Here is a 15,019-nt window from a genome sequence, read left to right on the forward strand (position 1 = left end):
TGCCTGCTGTTGCCTTTTGGTAGGTGTGGGCTTCTCCCTCATTTCTATTTAATTTTATTTCAATGTAGGAGATCTTGGATTGGGACAGAACGCACAAATTTATTTATATATTTATTTGTTTATATACAATACCTACAGCATTATTGTAGGGGGGAACATCAGAAATAAATAACAAGAGACATATACTATGAGTTACGCACTGTATGGTGCTGGGTGTTCACTAAATAACTGTAAGTGGTCAAAATGAATCTGTAGCTCTTCACTACAGCATCCCTCGTAAACCCCACTGTGCATCTTTGGGTCGTTAAACACTACACCCCCCCCCCCCCCTTTACTGCAGAAGCGGTTAAGTGGTTTTCTCGTGGTGTCTCGCAGACATCCGTTTCGCGGAACCTACGTCATTGCCCGACATGGCTCAACACAGGATAGCAAACACATAACGATTCAGTGTATACATACAGCCATCCCTACTACCACTACTGATGCGACGGTCGCCGGCTCTGTTCTCTACAAAATTATTCAACGAAACAACAAACGCTACCTAAATACCCTCACTGCAACAAATATACACCGTCAAGTGCATCATTCTTTTAATAAACCAAATTGATTTTTTTGGCTCTTTTGCCTGTTTTTGTGCTCAAAATTTGTCCACCAGAGGGCACTTGCTTTCGCGCAACCGAGTTGCGAGACGCATTCATCGCATAATGCAAATTAGCCCTTTCGGATGCATGTGCTGTCGGACAAGAGCTTCGTGGTGCCTGGAAGTTTAGGTGCTGTGGTCAGTGGTGAAGCTGTGTCACGTTTCTTCGCTAATGTTTTTTTTTTTTTTTTTTTCCGGTTGATGCTCTCGAAATGTTCACTTCTTCCACGGGTAATTATACATTTCAGTGCCGTGTGCTTGCAAACCTATATGACTACTTTCACTGTTCCTATGACACTCAACGGCCACAGCTTTTGCGGTAACCTAGTTTGGTTCAGAAATCAAATACATAGTCCTAAAATTTTTTTTTTCTTCTTTTTCACTGCACACTGATTAATTTGAACAAGTCCTGTGATGCAGCAATCGCATAGGACTACAAATGTGTGATGCAAAAGGGGTGATAATGCCCAATTTTGTCGCTGAAGTTGCTGGCTGTGGCATGATGCACTGCTAGTGGCCAGCTCACTGGCTGAAACTTTGCGGAGTTGTGCTTGGTTGTGAAAAGAAAATTTTTTTGGATGAGGATACTTGTTCCACATAGCTGGTGCTGTGGCACTCTGGAGATCACAGCTCCTTGCTATTGCGGAGAAGTTGTGTGTTGTAGTACTTCATTTCATGTTGTTGAGCGCTATATTATTTGCAAGATTTGGCAGTTGTGCCTAGTGCACTTCGTTCATGCAATATGCGAACAAAGGTAGCAGATTGCTTGACTAAGTAAAGATGTGTTTGCTCAGTAATTGTTTGTAAAAGGGTCCCTGCAACACATTTTGAACAAGGTAAACAAGCCTGCTCAGCTGCTATACAATACTGTTGCAAACATCTCAGTATAGCGTAATTCCTGTACTTGCAGCAGGGAGCCTACAGTTTCATTTAACCGCCATTGTTGGCTCAGTGGCTATGGTGTTTTTATGCTGAGCATAAGGTAACAGGTTCAATTCACAGCTGCATCGGCCACATTCCGATGGAGGCAAAATGCAAAAATGCTTCTCTACTTACATCTAGGTGCATGTTTAAGGACTCCAAGTGGTCAAAATTAATCCAGAGCCTCTACTGTGGCATCCCTCGTAACACGTAGTGCAGTTTCAGCATGTTAAACCCCAATTAGCTTCACTCAAAAGACTGCCTGCTCTTTCCCTGAACAACCTGAAATTCCCACCTTTTTGTTTATATTCCTACACGCTTATAAATGTTGTGGTCATTGATCGAATTTATTTAAAATGTTGTGACTAAGCAGTACCTCCAGCAGAAGCAACAGCAAAGAAATCTCTTCACTGAATGAGGCTGTGGTGCCATCTGTACCACTGCTCTGATGCTGTGGCCTTCGAGATGAAGCAGTGTGGCAAATTGTTACTTTGCTCATACAAGGTGCATTCAAAAATGTCTTTTAGAAAAGAGGCATAAGGTGAAGCCCTCAAGACCAGACACATTCCACCATTTCATGAAAGGTGTTGCATAGCATCTTTAATTATTTACTCATTTCATTTGATAGTTCAACATTCAGGTAAAAGAGATTTTTTTTATAGTCCTGTTAAATTTGAATGAACAAGCTTTTTGTGTAATATAAATGGCTGGAGTACAAGCATTTTAATTGTCAAGAGGCTGATTTTAGCTGCCTTCACAAATTGAAGCACGCTTATTTTTATACCAAAATACCTTGTTAGGGCAGCATAGTATGCAAGCAGGCCACCACACGCCTTCTGCTTAAACCAGTGAGTGGGTTGAAATGCAATACTCGTCTCTTTTTCCCATGTTGCAGTTCTTTTTCTATTCAGTTTTGAAAAGTTCAATGCAGAAAAGCTCTTGTGATACATGCAGGTGATTATGCTGCTGCGGACAGATGGACTCTGAAGATGCATCAGCGAGTGCACATTGACGACAAACCGTATCGGTCAGTCCATTGGCATGTATTTTAAATGCATTGACTGTGGTGGCTCTACGCTACTCAAAGGAGTACTAACCATTGCAAGTTTGAGCTTAGTGAGCTGCAGGGCCGTGTAAGCTGTTGCCATGCAAGTACTGGTGTGCTGCTGTATGCACGTGCTCAGCCTCCAATGAGTACCGAGTGCTGCACTACAGGAAACACAGTAACGACGAAGTTAACAAAGGACCAGTGTATTTGCACTGAACCTCTGGTGAGATCTGGCACTGCAAACTGGCACTGCAAATGGGAAGCAAAGGTTCCCACGGCAAGGTAAAATACAGAACGGGTGCAGCTGGCATATTGCTACGGAAGGAGAGAACACCACTCATGACAGAACACAAAAGGAAGAATGCTCCCCGCGGCTGTGCTGTGTACTCTGGCAGTGACCAAAGGGTCTGGTTGACGAATACGGGGCAATCTCCATCAGCACTAGCAACTAGTGTGGCCTGGCATAGTATAGGACCATGCATAAGCACTGGGCACCACTCTTCAGCTTAGCGTTTGGAAAGGAGCAATGCTAGGTATGGACTCGCCATAGTTAGAAGGCACTACAAGCTCATGTCCAAGCAATTCCTGACAGGGCTGTTGGATAAAAAGCATGTATGCACTTCTCACTGTCCTGGAGAGGTGTCCTGGAGAGGTCTCTTCAGCGTGGCCACGCTGGGCACGGCTAGAAGGATGAGTGCAGAGGTCTGTCTGAACCAGTCATGCACGACCAGAAGAGTTGAGGGCTCAGTTCCCGCCAACAACTGTTCAGCGGAAACTGTACACAATGTGGAGCAACAGTTGAGTTACAGCCCAGCCGTCGCCCCATCCCACTGCAGGTGGGGAGCAATGAGGAGCCGGGGCAGAAAGAAAGGTGAACACCCGTGTGTAGGCGATGGCACGCGTCATAATCCTCATTAGACCAAACTCTTTGGGTGGAAGATTTACAAAGTAACCAAAAAAACTGCACTATGTAGGCATTACTCTAGAGGCTGCAAAATAATTGCCATATGTTGTACCGTATTTGCACGAATCTAATGCGCACATTTCCGAAAAATGAGTCCGAAAATTGCCTGCACATTACAATCGGAAATGAAACCAAAACCGTGTTGGGGGGGGGGGGGGGCAGCATTGGCAACAGTGTACCGTCAGAGTCGTCAAACAAAGTGCTATTACCATCATGAGATGGTGGCAAAGCGTGTTTTCTTCAAGGTTGCTGTGGGACGAGTGCTTCTTTTTTGTATTTGCCTGAGCGTCGTGCGTATGCGCGAGTTGCAAAAGGACATAGGCCGACTTTGCTGGAGACTTTCGTGAAATCTAGGGTTTTTTGCTGGAGCCTTTCGTGAGATCTGGTGACTTTTTGCTGGGGACTCTTGCTTCTAATGCGCATTTGCCTAGGTACTACAGAGGACAGTGTGCTTTGCTTAATCCCGTGCACAGTGATCCCTTGTAAGTGCGGCTTAACGTTCCATCTAAACGGGATCATAACGGCCAATACAGAGTTCGTAATGGTGAAGCGGCAGTTGTTTGTAGCCAGAGGGTGGACCTGCCGCAATGGGTGTCACTGTGGTGCATGTAGCATAAGGTTTACCACTTCATCTTCGGCACTCTGCCAGTACCACGATCATCAGCGACAGGGGGAATATGTGCCACATTGTCACTCTGCGTATGCGCCACTGAGCCATGGACAGGAATTTAAGTATAACCTAAGTAGAACTTAAGTATAAATTTTGACTTTTCACGTCGCTTGGCTTGGTGGCTTGATGATGGCATGGCTGCCCAAAGTGCCGGGGGCGACAACTATGACGTATTTTCGGTTTCCGCCAGCAAAAGATCTAAACATGGTGTCTATGACGCGTTGTGGCCCTAAAATTAGTTTCGGCTCATAGATGTTCCATATAAAGTCCAAGGGCGATAACGCAGTCGCCGCACGCCGTATGCTGTATGTGCGAGTGAAAACGGGCCAGGGGAGCTGACGACCGCGTATAAATCTCGCGCGCGCAAGAAAGAAAAGCAGGGAGGAAGCGCGCCTTCTTCCTTTGCGCTCGAGCAATGCCTCCTTCAGAAGATGCCTGTCGCATCAGTCGAGAAGCTGGTTCCTGCCCCTCTCCTCTTTCCTGCTCTCCACCTGGGTCAGCTGCGAGCGCTAGCTGCGGCGGCCGCTAGTGCACTAGGCTACTGCACTGTACTGGAAACAATACGCAGTAGGTTTGCTTCGCGTAACGCCGATGCTCTTTTTTTTTTAAATCGTGCTGCGTGATAGCTGGGACACCCTGTATATATAAACGGTAGATGTGAAAATAGAAAACAGTTGTGATGGTGGGCCCACTCCTCATGCTTGATAGCGCCCCTATTTGTTTATAACGCAGAAAGACGTAGTTGCCATCGAATACGCAGTGTTAGGTCTTAGTCTGACCTTGAATAAAGTCTTTTCTCTCTCTTTCTCTGCGTCATTAACAAGATTTTCGCGCTTTGAGAAACAGGAGCTATTTTTTGGCTTCTAGATGGGGTCGAAGCAGGACGGAAAGAAAGATTAAATAATTTCGCACTCCTGACAGCAATAATTAAAACAAGCAAACATAATTATGAAGTATGCTGAATAGCAACGTCTAGAAACTATAGAAACGTACAAGTTATTGTCTGACTAGAAAGAAAGGTGGTAATCGGAACCCACTGGACTAGCTAACTAGCTACACCGGAGCGAGTCGAGGGGATTGATATTGAGTAATTCAGGTGATAACTACCGCTAAATGCTGAGCGCAGTAAAGAAAGCCATTCTGCGGACAAGCCAGATGGCGCTCGATTAGGTTCCCAGTTGATAGCATGCGTGGAGTTTACATCCAGTTTTGTAAGTTATACTTTTGTACTGTGATTGCTAGCCCAAGCTTTCAGGACTGCCAACGAAGGAAAAAAGAAGGTGCATTCACGATTATTTTTTTATGTTTAAAGCTAGCTAAAAATGGCGATTTCTTGTGACATTCATTCATTCAATCATTCATTCAGTCATTCATTTTATTTCGGCATTATGGTACATTATAGCATGTACAAAATGCGGGGGGCACAGACTAAAAGCCAAAAAAGGCTTGACGGGGTCTGTACCCGATAATTGCACTTTGACAGGGGCAACAGAAAATGTTCCTACGCGACAAGCTTACAATGCCAAAACTATACAACTGAAAATAAAACTAACAGTGTTGAAATTAACATTAAAAAGCAAATACTTTACTTTTCTGCACGACATGAAAATTTAACAAAACTTGGAGAAACTTTCCAGTACAAAATCAAAACTTAACAGCAGCAACATTACAGAAAACAATGCTGGTTGTTTAAAAGAGTAGGCAATGTATATGCAATCATTTGTCGGCCATAATTAGTACGGGTCCGTGGCGTAAACCAAAAAGTGATTCTGCGCATGTCATAAACATGCACTCTTTCAGTCAAATTAGCAAGTTCTTTCAAGCACAGATTGTTTGTTTTATTGCCTTGTTTGTAGCGTGTCATTAGTAAAGAATCGTACTAGTCGACAACAGGTATTACGTTTAGGTTTTTACAGATGGGCCTTGTGTGTGCGTTATACGGAGCTTTGACAATCAAACGGACAGCCCTTTTCTGTAATCTAGAAAGCCTCAGAATGTTGGAAATTGGGGTGGTTCCCCAGACGAGGTAGCAGTAGCACAGTTTTGAAAGGAAAAGTGAATTATACAATAACAGTTTTACTTTCTCAGGCAAAAGAAAACGTGTGCGCGATAATATACCAACCGTGCGAGAAAGACTGGAACAAACAGAATCAGACTGCAAATCCCAGGACATGTTTTCATTAAAGAGTACACCTAGATATTTCACAGCAGGAACCACCTCAATTTTTGATGTACCAAGATAAAGCGCTAAATCAAAGTTGACTTTCTTGTTTTTAGCTCTAAATAAAACCGCTTTTGTTTTTGACGTATTGATAGTTAGCGAGTTGTTCAATCTCCAGGTATTCAGTTTCGCAAGTACGTTATTTGCTCTGGTTTGAATTTCCAATAAATCTGAACCTTGAAAAAAAACTAGTTAGTATTCAGTATAATAAGTATAATATAATAAACCATTCAATATAATGGCTTACTAGTTTAATTTATTACCGTTGACAATGTAATTGCAATATACCATAGCATGGTAACATAACTAAACTTGCTAATGAATGCACATATTCATATCTGTAGTCGATATTTGATTCAATATTCGAAACTAAATATTTGTATTCGATTCGTATTCAAAAATTTTGATATTCCCACACGCCCTAAGATTTTGTAATACATATATAATTTTTTTATTGTAGTGCATCTAAATGTTTTTATGCAAAGTGCCTACTGTCATGTGCCATTCCTGGCTTACAATTTATTTATTATTGCGATGGCAATTATATGGACACTTCAATCGGATTTCTGCCATCGCTGTCGCCGTGAGGTTTCGTATAGACTCCAAGGGCGATAAAATCGTCGCCGCGCGCCGTATGCGCTCGCGCATATTTATTGGCAGGCAGGCGGGCAGGGCAGGGGCAGGGCAGGCAGGCGGGCAGGGCAGGCAGGCAGGCAGGGCGACGCTCCCTCCCTCCCTCGAGGGAGGCGGGGCGGCACCAAAGGCGTATCTCAGGAGGACGGCAGAAAACACAACTGTAAGGGGAACTTGCCACTCAATCTCCCACGCGAAAGCAAGAAAGTGGGAAGGCAGCGTTGGGAGGGAGGGGGGGGCACAACTTCTACTCTGCCAACAACTGCGTTCGTACTTTGCCTGGCTGCGTATATTGCTTTCCGCGGATGATTGCCAAGCGATAGAGAAAAAAGAGGGCGAGAAGGATGGCACCGGCGGAACACCTCCGTTGCAACGCCGCCGCCGGCGTTGGAGTGGAGAACACGCTGGGCTGCTGGTGACTAGGCACAACTGTCGCTGCTGTTAAGGGATCCATGGTATTCCTAAATAAACGCATCACTGTGTTGATGATCCAAATATAATCTCACTATCAGGGAGGGAGCAGTCTACCTGACTGGAGCAGTATTTTTTTATTTGGGGTGTTGCTACGCTGCGCTCCGCAACACCCCAATGACCGCCGCTTCGCGTCGGCGCCCGGCACTGCGGCGGCACCGGGGCACAAACGACGGCCTCCAAACAGAAAAAAGAAAATGGTGACACCAAGAAAAAAAAAAGCCAAAGCGGGATTCAAACCCGCGTACCCCCGATCCCAAAGTGAGCGTTGTAACCACTAGGCCATACAGCCACACTTCCAGATCGTGCATTCATACAAACCAAATGATTGCATTCGAGCGTCGTCGTCGTCGAAAAAAAGGTCGCACCATCCTCCTCGCCCTCCTTTTTTTCTCTCGCGTGTGCAATCATCCGCGGAAAACAATATACGCTGCCCGGCTGTGGCCATCGCCCGCACTGTCTCTTATCTCCACACGGCTCTGACCTTTGTATACGCTGTGCATCCGCCGCTCAGTTTCCTTTGAAACGATAGACTGCACGAACATTGCCCGCTGCGGCGGCTGCGCTTGCTGCCAGCATTTTGACAGTCGTTGTCTGCGGTCATTCAGTGTGATCTATTCATGTTTGCTTGTGCACGCTGACACCACGCTTGTTAATTCAGTTAGTAAGCGGATGTGTCCAAGTTTATGCAGCCAATAAAACTACTATCCCTACTTCGAAAAGCTCTCTACTAATTTGCTATTGCAATTGATGCTTCGCCTTTCGGGTGAAACTGCGACTTTATTACTATTTCTCCTTTATGCAAAATTGTATTTTGGATACTTCATCTAATCTGAAGATGTTTGTGATCTCATGACGTTTGTCTTGAAATGTTTCCTATTGAATGGTTTTTAGAAAGAAAAAACTATGCATGAATACAAATTTATTTTGCTTGTGTTATGAAATCTACTGTATGATGATTGAAAGCAATAAATAAACTGTATAAAGGATTCATTTAAAACATCGCACTATAGAGTGCACCCATTTGTGCTTGTTTGTTTGGTAAAAATAGACTGAAATTTGGGGTGGTACATTTTGATAAGCACATTAGGTGGTGCAAGTGAGCTGAGCTCATTCTCAGTGAAGTATTAGGTACAAGCAGTTTGGACAAGCCCAATTCAGAGTGTCTGCATTTTGTTTGTGGCCTAAAAGATGGGCAGCACAGAGCGAAGTAAATATTTATTGCTACAAGCTTCTAGTGGCCACTTTTATTCCTCATTCGACAAGTACTTTTGAGGACTGAAATCGTGCAAAACCCATGTGACAAAATTCAGTCTAGAAGCATGCAGTACTTGCAGCAGAAAGCTTCTGAAGTAGAATAAAAAGTAGCGCTGTTACTGCTGGGGGGACAAATTTATCATGGTTGTTGAAGAAAGTTGGTCTTTCACATTGTGCTTCTTGTAAACACATTTCTCATCGAGTTTCCCTTTGCCACTGCAAATGTATAGGCTGTCTAGGGTTACAGTTTTGTTAATGCTAATTATGTTCTGAAGTGCTTGAGTTATCAAATGATAAACTGCCTGTCACCTTTCACCTTTTACATATTTGTACATGATAATAAAAAGAAAACTTCCCAAAGCGTTGGGTAGCACATATGCAGAGAACATCAGCCATGTTCACATGCCGCTAGCCTTAGCGCATGACACAAGGTTGTCTCATATGTAAGTGACAAGGGCTAGTGGAATCATGGAGCAGGCACAAATCACATGCCTCTGCGCTGAGTGTGGTGAAGTGAGTCTGTTGCAATGCTTGGCTAATTATAAAAGCTTTTTGTTGAGTGAGCCGCTCTTTCAGTGGCCTTCTCAACAGAATATTTGGCAGTCCTTATTGGGGAGATTTTCCATTTGTGCAGGTGCCAGATGTGTCCCTTTGCAGGCCGCCACCAAAACCAACTTCTTGTGCATCTTCGAACACACACGGGTGACATGCCCTTTCAGTGCCCCGAGTGCGGAGCTCGATTCCGCATCAGCTGTGACCTTCAGCGTCATCTACGAACACACACTGGTGAACGGCCATATGCGTGCCACCAGTGTCCATACAAGGCCTCTGTGCTCAGTTGAGTGTCCACATTTTAGTTATTCATATTCTGGTGTGCCTCTGAAAGCTGCCCTTGTTAGTGATACTACTGCAGTTTGTGAAGCTACAATTATCGGTGCTCATCATGTCTCAGAAATGTTTCCTGAAATGTTTGCACGAATTTTGTGGAGTTCATATGTAAGACTTAAGGTGTTGCAACACCGTAGATGTGATGCCTCTCTAATGAAACCATTGATTGTAGTGCAATCTTATATTAACAGGTCTTTGTTCTTTAGAGAAACCTAAAAGCTGACTATATTCAGTTAAACCTCAATATAACGAAGTCGGTAAAATCGTCAATTTGCATGGTTATATTAAAATTCGATCTTTGCGAATAAGTTCAGCCGCCGATGGATCTTTCTTGCATTGAAGGAGCTGCAAAATTTTCCAAAATATTTGGCAATCGGGAAAAGCAAACGTGAATGGAAAAAAAAATAATTTTGTTGAATTTCAGAGTCAGCGATGAAAGATACGGTTTCATGCTGTGTCGACGATATCTTAACATCTGTGATACGAATCGAAACTAGCCACGCTTTCGCATTCACTCTGCACCCCCCCCCCCCCCCCCCGGCTAATAGTGTCACGCGCAGTACGTCGTTATTGTGAAAAGTTGGGAGAAAATGCTTCGTCTGACTCTCACATCAACGCGTCTCCAAAATTGGAGATTACACAACCTCCAGCACTAAACGCACAGGAAGGCAGTGCACGCACGATGCCAGGCCATCTCAGGTTGCATAGTCTTGGCACACGTGGCAGATTACCTCTAAAGTAGGGCACACGAGCTGCACGCTGACAGCCATGCACAGCCACAGCCAAGCTAGAAATATTTAACTGTGAATATAACTGAATATTGAATAATGAATGTAGATGCATTTATTAGTAAGTTTCTTTTCTTTAACATGCTAAAACATCACAGTTATGGTACCAATAGTAAAATAAACTAGTAAGCCATTACAGTAAGTTCTTGTTTATTTGACCTTTGTTAAAGTGGAAAATTGAGTAATTCACACTGTCGCACCAACCTGTGCATTAGTACGCGGCATAAAATGCCTGTTAACTCAGAGGCGATGAGCTCAGGAGGACGGCAGAAAACTAGGTGGGGTGATGAAGTTAGGAAATTTGCAGGCTGCATAGTTGGAATCAGCTAGCGCAAGACAAGGGTATTGGAGATCGCAGGGAGAGGCCTTCGTCCTGCAGTGGACATAAATATAGGCTGATGATGATGATGAAGCTCAGGAGTGTGGTTAGCACTGCATAGGTAATGACATATGGACAAGGCAAAAAACTGCACTAGCAGCCAACCAAAATGAAGTGGTGATGTACTGTTCAATATAACTTTTGCTTAGAAAAGAACCACGCGAGCACATCTTTTTTTTTTCCCCTGGGTTTTGTGTCACATGCATGCAGGCGAAAGCACAGGACATGCACAAGCCCCTTCTATTGTTTTACTTCAGTGTGAGACATCTGAACCAACTCACCGTCATCGAAATACTGCATTCGCAAGAATATAATGTAACTACGAATTAATGCATTAAGTGAAGGCAGGAAAGGGTATCTTCAAGTACTTGAAAAAAAATTAGGATTACAGTAGAATCTCAGTGATACGATCATGTCTGATACGGATTTTGGGATGATAAGAATTTTTCAAAAGTCCCGGCCCAAGTCTTAGCTTACATTAGCTTACAACATGCTGATGGACTTGCAGTCTTGCAACTTCAGATAACACGACTGTTTCATGACTGTGATAAGTTTAAGGAATTGGGAATGAATTCGCTTGCGACAATTCAGCTGTTTGTTGTCTATTAAAGCCCGACTGAACGCTTGCAATGCATATGTCGGTGTTGGAGTTCACACAAGCAGCTGGCACCGTGAGTAAAAACTGGCTTTGTTGGTGGAAAACTGGCCAGTTGACGGCTCTAACGCTCACTTTTTGCAGGCCTGTCCCCCTTGCCACCAAGAAGTTGGCTTTCCCGAAACGATTAGTCTGACAGCTGAGCGCATCATGCGAGGTTTGATCCAGAAATAAGGTTCCCATCAATGCTACAAATAGACGCCATTGTTTATTCTCATAGCAGTGTACATTGTTGGAAAGAAGACACTTAGCTCTATTTTTCGACATAATCACCATCTTTTTCTACGCATTTTTGTAGACGGTGCTCCAATTTCAGTATCCCAATGTCATAGAACTCTGCCACCAACCCGTTGAGGAAGCGTTTCACCTCTTCTTTGACTTTGTTGCTCCGGAAGCGTTGGCCACTCAAGTGTTCCTTTCACTTGGGGAACAAGTGATAATTGCTAGGCGCGAGGTCTGGACTGTACGGTGGGTGGGGCATGACAGTCCACCCAAAGTTTGCCAAAAGGTCCTGGGTTGGACGGGAGACGTGAGGTCGGGCGTTGTCGTGAAGCAGCGTTACACCGGCTGTCAGTCGTCCTCGCCGGCGGTTCTGGATAGCTCGCCTGAGTTTTCTTAGTGTTGCACAATAACTGTCTGAGTTGATTGTTGTCCCAGGTTCCATGAAACCGCTCAGTGTCCCCTTACGACCCCAAAACACACTGGTCATGACTTTGCCATCAGAAAGAGTTTGTTTGAACTTCTTTGCGACTGATGACCCTGAGTGATGCAATTGTTTGGACTTTTGTTTCGTTTCGGGAGTGTAATGAAACACCCACATTTCGTCTCCCGTAACCAATATCCCATTTTTCTGTCAAAGCTCTTTCCACTGTGCCATAAGAACTCTCAGGAATCTGAGCAACAAGTTCACGGATGGTGATCCTCCTGCTTTGAAGCACTTCGCGTTGGACGATCTCGATAATCGCTTCCGAAACTGATGGTCTTCCACTTCGTTCTTTATCATGGACGTCCTTCCGACCGGCACTAAACTCTCTGCACCACTTTCGGACGTGTTGAATGGACATACACTTGTCACCATACACCTGTGTCAACTGATGATGAATATACATGGGTGAAGTCCCTTTGGCGTGCAAAAAGTTCATTACGGAATGAATCTCATACTTGGCGGGAGCAATAATGAGCACCTCCATCTCGGACGGCTGCTGAGCCAAGACTGGGCAGCGCAGCAGAGCGTGGCTGGGCAAAATCGAGAGTGGAGGAACAGCCGCGCATAGCGGTGTTGCCGGATTTCGCCTCACACCTTCCCGTGCGGCTGGAGCTCTTTGGGAATCTTATTTCTCGATCGACCCTCATACGTGCTAACTTTCACAGTGGCAGGAGGGGCCAGGTGGCACAAAATTGGGCTGACATTGGCAAATTAGTAAACTGAAAGAATCAAGTCTGCTTCTGAATGGCCTGCAATATAGTATATTCATTTTGTCTCAAATATACAAAAATTTTCGAGTGCTTGGTTTTCGAATTGAATATAAATAATAAAAATACAATATTCAGTTGGTGTTAAAAATATTTGAATATTCACACACCCCTAGTTGTGATTTATTGTTTGATTACGAAGAATAGAGATTCACCTACCAGCACTGATGAAAAATGAGATGCCAAACTGACACTGTATTGATTGTGCTACGAGGGCAGCAGTGGTCATTTCGTGGGAGCCATTACTAGCACTCCATCTACAAAGCCCACCTTTAGCACACGGTGTTTTCTGTTAACGTTAATTTGCTCTTCAGCATCAAAAATTTTGCTGCAAATCATTGTGAAGCCTTATGTCCTGCATAAAGTTCAAGAAAAAACAGAAATGTGGCCCGTGAGTCTTGGGGAGCTAGTCTCTTTGATAATAACTTGAACTATGCAGCCTAAAAGTGAGCCACTCAATGCTGACAGTGCCTATGCGCAAAGTTCCACATCACAGTAGGACTCAGTGTAAATCAGGGTTCTCCCCACATTGGGCGGCAGTGTAAATGCTGCCCACCGCTCTCGTTTACCGCCCACTGCTTTGGTTGATAGGTAAAAATTTATGATAATTTGTTTTCTCGCGATCGCCGACTGTTCCTTTATCATGTGGGGGTATATTAGAAAGAGAAGTGACGCAGAAGTTGAGAAAACTGCACTTTTCTAGTGCGCTGTTGACAAAAATCGGATAGCAAATCGGCTGTCAGAAGGTTCTATCGCCCTGCGGAGCGTGCGACCCGCGCGACTTTCCGTTGACGCAACACCGCAATTTTAGAACCATCGTAAAGAGAAGACATATGAGCTTCAGATAGCCAGAGCGCCGTATTTTGAAATGCAGAAATAAAATGAAAATAAGCGATTGAAAAATGAAAAAACTAGCGATGCCATTTGCTACTGCTGTCACACTGTCATAATCTTGCCTCCTTTGCTTACAGCACTGCTAAATGCAAATAAGTCTTCATCACTAAAACCTTTTCAGCTGAAGTTGCAATTGCACCAACCAGCATACTTCCAATAAGAGGACTAACAACTGATCACAACACTTATGCAAATTATGGCACAATTTCGTAGTACATATGCATTTATTCTCATGGACTCAATTATGACTTTGAGTGGTGGATCAGAAGTTAGTTGAGATACGCAGAGAAAGCTGTACAAAGCTTATATTTGTGCTGAAATTTGCCTACTGGTATTCACGCACCACGCTAAATGCCTTAATTTTTACAGATAATCTTTCAAATGCTTTTCTTGTTCTGGAAATGTTATATGTATGTGTTGCATTATGTGATGGCCATGTGGCCTTTGAGGAAGTGCAAGAATATTTATGGTAGCCCTTACTGGTTTCATGGCCCCACAGTTGCTATTGCCTTTATGTTTAGACATGAGCTATAAAATAATAATATAAACAATATAACACCTTCGAAGTGCCTTAGTGTGTAGGGTACCAGTTTCCCCGTGTTTCTTTTTTTCTGCTTTCTTGTGTCTGTTTCTAGCGGATCATAATGTGAGATGAGAGAGCTTAAAAATATACAAAGTTTGTGTTGAAAATTTTATGGCATTTTCAACAAAACTTCTATGATATTGTATTAGGTTGTTTTGCTAATCAGCTTTGTGTTGCTATAAGAAAAGATTGTTCTTAAATTTCATTTCTCTCTTTAAAATGCTCAAGGCACTCCTACTAGTACATAGTTGGCAGCATGCATATATACTGGGTGTTTCAGCAAACACTTTCAAAAATTTTTAAAGGTTGCCTGTGGCAGATAGCATGATTCTAGTTCATGAGCCGGTCTACTCGAAGAGGCGGACATTACTTGCACGAAAAATTGAAATGCATATTCAACTAATTAACAACAATTCACTAATTAAAAAACGACAATGCATTTCTCTGCAAAGTTGGGGAATTAATATCTCGAAAGCGGTGTCATCCTGAGAATTTGTTCGAAGTGGATCCGCCTTGCGAACTCTACGACTAGAA

The 15,019-nt window shown here is 43.7% G+C and overlaps 1 protein-coding gene across 3 annotated transcripts in view; it reads left to right on the forward strand.

The window, feature by feature from the left end:
* Positions 1–15,019, forward strand: part of LOC119434107 (zinc finger protein 64-like) — a 64,116-nt gene that overhangs the window by 32,118 nt on the left and 16,979 nt on the right. For all 3 annotated transcript variants that reach the window (XM_037701435.2, XM_037701428.2, XM_037701443.2), the window contains 2 exons: positions 2,516–2,588; positions 9,460–9,662. In XM_037701435.2, coding sequence (XP_037557363.1) covers positions 2,516–2,588; positions 9,460–9,662 — 276 coding nt within the window. The remainder of the gene's footprint in view (positions 1–2,515; positions 2,589–9,459; positions 9,663–15,019) is intronic.

This window comes from Dermacentor silvarum, chromosome 1 (genome assembly GCF_013339745.2).
Source record: "Dermacentor silvarum isolate Dsil-2018 chromosome 1, BIME_Dsil_1.4, whole genome shotgun sequence".
NCBI classification, from domain to species: domain Eukaryota; kingdom Metazoa; phylum Arthropoda; class Arachnida; order Ixodida; family Ixodidae; genus Dermacentor; species Dermacentor silvarum.